The sequence below is a fragment of the Nansenia antarctica genome (genome assembly GCF_963989245.1).
Source record: "Nansenia antarctica genome assembly, chromosome: 2".
NCBI lineage: Eukaryota > Metazoa > Chordata > Actinopteri > Argentiniformes > Microstomatidae > Nansenia > Nansenia antarctica.
Window position 1 is genome coordinate 66,182,305 of NC_137675.1, and position 9,087 is coordinate 66,191,391.

Consider the following 9,087-nt stretch of genomic DNA (forward strand, 5'->3'; position numbering starts at 1 on the left):
TATGTGATCAGTAGTGATAAGTAGGGCTAGTGACCAATGACTATTGTTATTGCAGTCTGCCAGTGAGTGCATTTGCTTATGAATGAATGGACTTTATTGTCATTGCTACAGTACAGGTACCAAACAACGAAATGTAGGAGGGGTGGCTCCCCTGGTGTTAGGAAAGGGGGGAAAAAAACACTTAAAAAAAAAAAAATCACAAGAAGGGAAGGAGCTGGTTTACATAAATAAAGGCTATGTACACAATCCACTGTACTATACTGTACAGATAGACGACTAGGGTTGTCATATTGCACAATAGTATTTAGGTTAGGGACACTCTGTGGTAGATTATGACTTTACAGATTGTTATTAAATGTTTTGTTTTTAGGGAGTTCTCAATTACATGATTTTAATCATATGTGACCTTTCAGTTACAAGTTATGGTACAACTACCTGAGGGAGAGACGAAAACAGGTGAAGGGAAAGTGCATCACAGAGCCAGCCTACGATGAGATCAACAACTGCCATGAAAGGGCTCTGGTGTTCATGCACAAGGTAATACAAATTGTTAACACATTAACCCCCTCCAAGTATCAAAAGTAGAAAATGCCAAACTCCAAGAAATGTTATGGTTCCTTGCCACATGGTACCGCTGAGAGTACAGTTCACTTTAGATTAGTTTTCGTGGTCTGTCCGATACAGTAAATAATAAAAAAAAATCTTCTCATATCAGATGCCTAGAATATGGCTTGATTACTGCCAGTTCCTGGTGTCCCAGTGTAAGATCACCAGGAGTCGGCGGACATTTGACCGAGCACTCCGAGCCCTGCCCGTCACTCAGCATCCTCGTATCTGGCCTCTGTACCTCCGCTTTGCCCGTAACCTGCCCCTACCAGAGACTGCCATCCGTGTCTATCGCAGGTACCTCAAGGTAAGAAAACAAATGTTTACTCCACTAAAAGCACTTCACAGCAATAACCACTAACACCGCTCTTGATAGAGGAGAGTTGTTACACAAAGGTTTTGATACCGTTTCCCCCCCCCACTCTGCAGCTGTCTCCAGAGAATGCAGAGGAGTACATAGATTACCTACGTTCCGTTGGCCGTCTGGATGAAGCAGCAGTGCGACTGGCAGGTGTTGTTAACGATGAGAGCTTTGTGTCCAAGGAGGGCAAGTCTAACTACCAGGTAGGATCCACTCACTTTACATATTCCTTTAACACAGTACATGATTAGAGTACTCTTATCTAAAATCTTTATGTTGTGTGATTGGTTGATTTTCTTTTTTTTACAGCTGTGGCACGAGATGTGTGATCTGATCTCCCAGAACCCAGACAAGGTGAAATCTCTGAATGTTGGTGCCATCATCCGTGGAGGCCTAACACGCTTCACAGACCAGCTGGGCAAGCTTTGGTGCTCCCTCGCTGATTATTACATCCGCAGTGGCCACTTTGAAAAGGTATGTCGTACTACTTGTACCACTTTTTAAGTCAAATTTCTTAGTGAATCGAATTGCATGAAGAAATGTATTGAAAGTTTTCGCTCACGTACCTATTTTTGATAAGACAAACTGAGTGCTCATGTCTCCACTCAGGCACGGGATGTGTATGAGGAGGCCGTCCTGACAGTGGTGACAGTGAGGGACTTCACCCAGGTGTTTGACAGCTATGCCCAGTTTGAGGAGAGCATGATCGCTGCTAAGATGGAGACTACCTCAGAGATGGGGAAAGATGAAGATGGTGAGTCTGGACCGTAGAGCACCACAAATACTTTGTCATAACTTCCTAACCCCAACCCAGATGCTTCTCTTGCTCACTCTGGTTCTATTTCTGTTCAGAGGACATTGACCTGGAGCTGAGGCTGGCCCGCTTTGAGCAGCTGATCGCGCGACGGCCACTCCTGTTGAACAGTGTGCTTCTACGCCAGAACCCCCATAATGTCCATGAGTGGCATAAGAGGGTCAAACTGTATGATGGAAAACCAAGACAGGTCACTCCAAGTTCCTAGTCTGTCACATCATATTAATTGTACTGTCATGAAATCAAAATCAAGTTTGCTTTATTTTTTGTATCTGTCAAGTTGTCTTCACATATTTTAATGTCGTCCGTCCTGCAGATCATTAACACGTACACAGAGGCAGTGCAGACTGTGGATCCAATGAAGGCCACAGGGAAACCCCATTCCCTCTGGGTCTCTTTCGCCAAGTTTTATGAGGAGAACGAACAGCTGGACGATGTGAGTGAGAGAGGTCTTCCCACAAGGGCTTAACAATGACATCAGCAACATAGATAAGCTCAAACCTTTTTTGCATTCCCTTCGTCCCTCTTCTCCTGCATGTACCCAGGCACGGACCATCTTTGAGAAAGCCACCAAAGTTAACTTCAAGTCGGTGGATGACCTGGCAGGGGTTTGGTGTGAATACGGGGAGATGGAGCTACGCCATGAAAACTATGAACAAGCACTCCGTATACTGAGGGTGAGAAAGAGACGCTATCACAAAAACTGCAACACCATCGACGTTCTCCTGTTATCAGGTTTTCAGATATTCATGGATACTTTAATCAAGATTGGACTTTCATCTGTGTTTGTATTTGTTTCATAATTTGCAGAAAGCTACTGCCATCCCATCAAAGAAAGCTGAGTACTTTGATGCATCAGAGCCAGTCCAGAATCGAGTCTACAAGTCCTTGAGGGTCTGGTCCATGCTGGCTGACCTGGAGGAGAGCCTTGGCACATTCCAGGTACTTTCATCATAATTCCATTCCTACCCTAACCCTAACCCATTTGTTAATTTTTAGGGAACAGTTCTAACATCACTGAATGTCATTTGGTCTTCTCCTCCTCAGTCTACCAAGGCAGTGTATGACCGCATCATCGACCTGCGAATTGCCACACCACAGATCATCATCAACTATGCAATGTTCCTGGAGGAGCACAACTACTTTGAGGAGAGCTTTAAGGTAATGTTACCTAACCCTAACCCCTCAAACACCTGCCAGTGCCTTAAATGAGAGTAGAAATTCTATTATTATTGAACTGTTACCTAACCTCTGATGTCTCAATGCTCTCTGCAGGCATATGAGCGTGGCATCGCCCTCTTCAGGTGGCCCAATGTTTACGACATCTGGAACACCTACCTCACCAAGTTCATCGACCGCTACGGAGGCAAGAAGTTGGAGAGAGCCAGAGACCTGTTTGAGCAAGCTTTGGATGGCTGCCCAAGCAAGTTTGCCAAGAGTAAGGGACATGGTTGGACACTGAGAGACACCAGGGAATATTCAGCACAATAGAATATTTTATTCTAATCAATGAAATTCTCTCAAGGTGTGTGATCATTTCATTTCATGTTGTGCCTTACAGCTATCTACTTGTTGTATGCCAAACTGGAGGAGGAGTTTGGGCTAGCACGACATGCTATGGCGGTCTATGAGAGGGCGACGCAGGTAGTGGAGAAAGACGAGAGACATCACATGTTCAACATCTACATCAAGAGAGCGGCAGAAATCTATGGAGTGACCTACACCAGAGCTATTTACCAGAAAGCCATTGAGGTAAAGTGCTTCATACTACAGCAACCAACGCCCACCCCCCCCACCCATTATACTAGGTCTGTTGATGTGTGTGTTCTTGGACTGATGTTTGTACACGGTCATAATTGAAACAGAGAACAGTGAGTCAGATATGTGACAGAACTCTGTTTTTCTCCAGGTCCTCCCAGATGAACACTCCAGGGACATGTGCCTGCGCTTCGCTGACATGGAGAGCAAACTTGGCGAGATTGACCGGGGTAGAGCTATCTACTCCTACTGCTCCCAGATTTGCGACCCCAGGGTAAGATTTCCACTCAAATTCCTGACCCCACCTTCACACTAAAACATTATTCCTCTTCGATCAGTGTATGGTTCCATTGATCTATGTCAGGGGTGGCCAACCCGGCTCTTTGCCTGTCTCTGTGCGGCTCTTTAATCCATTCATTAAAAGTGCGTGGCTTGCTCTCTGTGTCTCAATAGGCGTCGTTTGGTATGGCAATTCATGGCACTCGCCATACCTGGTTTACATTTAAAAAAAAATCTGAAACACGTTTAGTCATTTTGGTGATTTTATCCACTACACACAACGGTAACTCAAAACCTCCCGGCTCCATCTCACCCCACCAGCCAGGCGCTGTAGTGGAGCACAGGGTTGCCAGACGGGATTGACAATTTCAAGCCCAACCAGTCTAAAAGCTGCCGAATCCCACCCGTCCAGAGTGACCAAAAGTAGGCCTATCTGGCAACACTGGAGCGGGACATCGGTTCCTCAATAAACAAGCCATGAGTAACGTTAATGTTAAAACCATGTCCACGATTCTCGTTCATTCAGGTGTGTTAAACAAACTATAAAATGCCATTTACATACTGTTGGTTCAAATGTAACATATTAATGAACAAGTTCATGTCATGTTCTGTCAGTAGCCTACAAACATGTTCTAAATGTTATTTTAGTGAGTTCGCTAGTTAGCGAACATTAAAGATTACAACAGCTAGTTTACGTATGTCAACAATTTCTCTATTCTCAATAATTTCAGTAATAATTGTACCAAATTGGGGCCAGTAACACTGACTTGTGTGTGAGTAAGTTATATGTGTGTGCAAGCATGTTTTTGATATTGTCAATCGTCTCACTTTTACTAGGTGAGCTGGTAAAACAAATATGCCAGGGGGAAAAAGGAAAATGGACATAAAGACCTCTTTTGGTCAAAGGGCAGCAGAGACAAGTACAGGGACACAGGTGAGGTCTAAACAGGTGACAGGGACAGGGACACAGGTGAGGTCTAATCTAGTGTTTTAACAGTGCAGTTCGTTTAGAGTTGAGAATAGCTAAATCTGTTATGTTTTGTTTCTAAGGAGATTGAACCAGTCTGCCTGCTAGGAAAGATGTACTACCTGCATACTGTAGTTGTCTCCTTTATTCATTACCTTAATGTCACATAAGTAAATTGTATAGAAACAACTCACCAAAATTGACTATTGCACAACTGTTTTGAAAAAAAAATCCACTCAGACCTTGCCATACCGTCGCTTTTGCTGAAATGACACCACTGGTCTCATAGCCTATTGGAAATGTATTGCGTGTGTGTGTGAATGAGCGCTTTTGTGAGCCCGCATGTATGATGTGGCTCTTTCTGGTACCCCAACAATTTTTTGTGGCTCTTAGTCTCCGACTGGTTGGCCACCCCTGATCTATGTTAATGAGATCCCTATTTCCTCTTTCAGATGACTGCCACTTTCTGGCAGACCTGGAAGGAGTTTGAGATCCGTCACGGGAATGAGGACACTATTCGGGAGATGCTAAGGATCAAGCGCAGTGTCCAGGCCACATACAACACACAGGTCAACTTCATGACCTCTCAGATGATGAAGGCCACAACCAACTCCACTAGTAAGAACACACACACACACAGATATCCCACATTCTCTGTTTAATAGTAATTAGGGGTGTAACGGATCACCTAACTCACGGATCGGATCGTGTCACGGTTTTTGAGTCACGGATCGGATCATTTTTCGGATCAACACAAAACATTTTTGTTTTTATAAAAACTGCTTTTTCCTTGAATTCTGTAAAAACACCACTTTTACTATGTGACAAAAACCAACAACATTCAAGATGTCAAAACTGGTAATATATATATATATACATACATATATATACATATACAGTATATAATATATATATATAACATATTCTACACTCAAACATTACATAATTACGGTATACTGAAATACACTCAATTTAAATGATAGGAGAGAGGGAGGAGGCGCCTGGTTGCAGCAGTGAATCACTGGGCTCTTTAAAGCAGATGAATAAACATGTTTTATGCCACTTTTAACTAAATAATAAAGTGAACCCTTATTTTGAACATGGTATGAAAAAAATGCCTACATTATCAGAAGTTGTCGAGCTACCTTTTTCGTGCCTCCCGCCATAGTTGACAGAGAAGCCAAAGTGCTCCCATACATGGGATTTAAATGACGAGGGAGGCATTCCGAGTTCTTCTCCGCCGAACAACGTAACATGATACACTTGGGCCGCGTTCGTAAATTCGCTTTGAGAGCGCCGGAGCGCACACTGGGTCCGACGTCATAAAGGGACCAAGTAATTTGATTGGACAAGAGCGCTCAACGCTCAGATTCCAGAGCGGATTTACGAACGCGGATTTACGAACGCAGCCTTGTTGTTGTGGATTCCCAGCTTCACGTGTAGTCAGCAAACAACGGATTCTTTTTCTTTCGCATTATCAACCTATCATTGCGCTTTAGAGTAAAACAAAGCCCGCAATTGTCGCGTCTATCTTTTCATGGCAACTCTACATTGTGATTTACAAGAGATATTAAGTAAGATATTAAGTAATATTATTACTTGTTAACATTTTGCAATTGATCCGCGGTACACATGCGTTCCGAACCGTGGAGGGCGATCCGAACGGATCACGGAATTTCCGTGATCCGTTACACCCCTAATAGTAATATACTCTGCCTAATAGTGATATCGAGGTTATGTATATCAAGATTTGTCCTAAAATGTCCTTGATTGATACTTTGTAATGATACTCTGCTTCTTATGCTTATAGCTAGTAATGTTGGCATCTTTCTCTCTGAGTGTCTCTCTGTAACCATGTTATGTGTGCCTGCTGTGTCTAGTCTCAGACCTTGCACCAGGGCAGATGGGTGTTGATGACATGAAGATGCTGGAGCAGCAAGCACAGCAGCTGGCAGCTGAGGCTGAACAGGACAAACTCAAGCCCAAAGACAAGATACTCTTCGTCAGGTCTGTGATCCCCTCTCATCAGCCTCTCCCTCTCCCTCATCTCAGAAACCCCAATCGCAGATCAGGGAGTGTCCACTAGGGGGCATACAATCCCTAGGGCCTCGTTAGTAGGTTGGAAACTGAAATCTGTAACAGAAAAGGTGCTCTAGATAAATTCCACCCTGTTTTGATTAAAGAGATGTGTATGTGTTATTCCTGAACTCCAATAGTCCATGTCTTAATCTCTGTGTGTGCCTGTTTAGGAGTGACACGTCTCGCAGTGAGCTGGCTGAACTGGCCAAACAAGCCAACCCTGATGAGATTGACATTGACGATGAAGATGAGGATGGAGATGATGGAGATCAGGGTCCAGATGGTACGTTTTGACACCACCAGCTTTTGCTTAGTAGCACAGCTAATGGCTTTGATCTCTCCTGTCCATAGTTAGGCTGCACACGTAATAGTCAAGCTGCACACATTTTGAGATTGTAACCTCATATTTATGTTTTGTTCTGAAAACGGACAGAACGCAACAAATATGTGACAGCTGTAATAAGCATATGATTGTTTACTTTGGGTGTGGTAGTGTTCATCTGGTAGTATTCATGTCAATTTATGTTTTGATGTTTTTTTGTTCTGTTTCCACAGAGGTGCAGCTTGAACAGAAGAGCGTCCCTACGGCTGTCTTTGGAGGGCTGAAAGAGGACTCAAAAGAGGACTGAAAGAGGATCAGTTGCACATATATGGCCAGGCTCAGACAAGCTCCAAACCTACTGAGGTTTTCAACCCCTGAGAATTAACTGTATCAAGTAATGATTCATTGTCTTTCACACAATGATTGTACTTTATTGCCCTCTACGTTCATAGATTGTGATGCTCTCTATGTCTGTACCAGATCAGTGAATAAAAATAAGAATGGGAATAAATACAACTTCTTGTTTTACTTTACTTTGCATTGACCACATGATGTCACTCTTCCCCAAAGCAACAATTCCATCACTGATAGTACTTATGTAGAATTTCTTTATTTTTATGTGCAGTAGTTTGATGTTGGGTATCAAGACTTGACACTGATTTAAGCTGCATTGATTTTTTTATTTACATTGGTGATATGGAAGAACTGCTGACATAATTCAGTAAATGTATTAGTCCAAAAGTACTATTGCAGTCCAAAACTGAGGCAGTGCCCTGCCCTAGAAAAACATGAGGGAGGAGTTAGGCTGGTTGAGAGGAGTATTTCATTGAAATTCGAGCTGGGCCTGGGAGTTAAAGCAGGCATGTATTTTGCTGGTTTTCAAAAAAAAAAAAAAAAAGCTGTATCCACAGCTGGCATCTAAAATACATAAGACATAAACACATTCTCACATTGGGCTACACTTACTACATTCATTTGCCTGCAAGTATAATACAATTTACTTATTACTATTGGTCTCTAAACCTCACTTAAATGATCACCTGATTTGTTTTAGGGGAGGAAAAGAATAACCATAAATTGAGGGGAAAAATAAAAGTGTGTTCTTCCATAATTAGATTAAAATAGTTCAGCGTAATCCTCTTACAAAGTTACTCGGGACGCTATGAGATCTCTTGGAACTTTCAAGGACATCATGTGATGGGGAGGTTCTGAGAGTTTTGTTTTCCTTGTGAACAGAGAGGTATATGAACCAACGCTGGTAACAGCCAGGAAAGAGAGAAAAGGACTGCACCACAACCAATACATTGCATTGGATTTTGATGTCGGCCTCGCGGCTGCGATCACGAGAAGATGAATGCTTTGCATTGGATTGATATGATTTATCATAGGCTAGTAATGTGTACATTCAGACATAAATCATTTATTGAGCTAAAAGGATGATTCATTAGTATACAAGGTAGCATGAGCAGGGATGGCTATTTAAAAAAACAAAAAAAAGCCAGGTAATGTATTTGCGCAACCCAATGCAGTGAGGTTCCACCTGTAAATGCACCTGTCTTAAAGAACCATCATACCTCTACCTGCTGGTTGCGTTCACACGCCCTAGATCCCGCCCTCTCGGCTCATCCTGAAATGCTATTGGACAGTTGGTTGAGTGATTGATGCCAGTGTGGAGCACCTGGAAATCAGTCATCAGCGGGGCTCCGTACTGTCGAGCTCATCAAACGCATTGCGATGCGGACGGTGAAACAAGGGAAATAAAACGGCCTTTTCCCCAAGTCATCCCAGGGATTGGAATGGGCACTATTATGCTCTTGAGATCCACGTCTTCTTCTGACCGTTCTCGTCTCTGAATCCGGAGTGAAGGATATATCCTGGACTGAAACCAGCCGTCTGGATAT

The 9,087-nt window shown here is 43.1% G+C and overlaps 1 protein-coding gene across 1 annotated transcript in view; it reads left to right on the top strand.

Moving 5' to 3' along the window:
• The window catches only part of xab2 (XPA binding protein 2), an 8,408-nt gene extending 723 nt beyond the window's left edge, over positions 1-7,685 (top strand). Inside the window, exons 3-19 of the mRNA XM_080550664.1 lie at positions 414-537; positions 716-913; positions 1,036-1,170; positions 1,277-1,441; positions 1,577-1,721; positions 1,820-1,971; positions 2,098-2,217; positions 2,327-2,458; positions 2,592-2,723; positions 2,829-2,942; positions 3,057-3,219; positions 3,343-3,533; positions 3,691-3,813; positions 5,238-5,403; positions 6,666-6,792; positions 7,035-7,147; positions 7,420-7,685. Coding sequence (XP_080406790.1) covers positions 414-537; positions 716-913; positions 1,036-1,170; positions 1,277-1,441; positions 1,577-1,721; positions 1,820-1,971; positions 2,098-2,217; positions 2,327-2,458; positions 2,592-2,723; positions 2,829-2,942; positions 3,057-3,219; positions 3,343-3,533; positions 3,691-3,813; positions 5,238-5,403; positions 6,666-6,792; positions 7,035-7,147; positions 7,420-7,493 — 2,374 coding nt within the window. The 3' untranslated portion in view covers positions 7,494-7,685. The remainder of the gene's footprint in view (positions 1-413; positions 538-715; positions 914-1,035; positions 1,171-1,276; positions 1,442-1,576; positions 1,722-1,819; positions 1,972-2,097; positions 2,218-2,326; positions 2,459-2,591; positions 2,724-2,828; positions 2,943-3,056; positions 3,220-3,342; positions 3,534-3,690; positions 3,814-5,237; positions 5,404-6,665; positions 6,793-7,034; positions 7,148-7,419) is intronic.
• Positions 7,686-9,087: the final 1,402 nt, after the last annotated feature.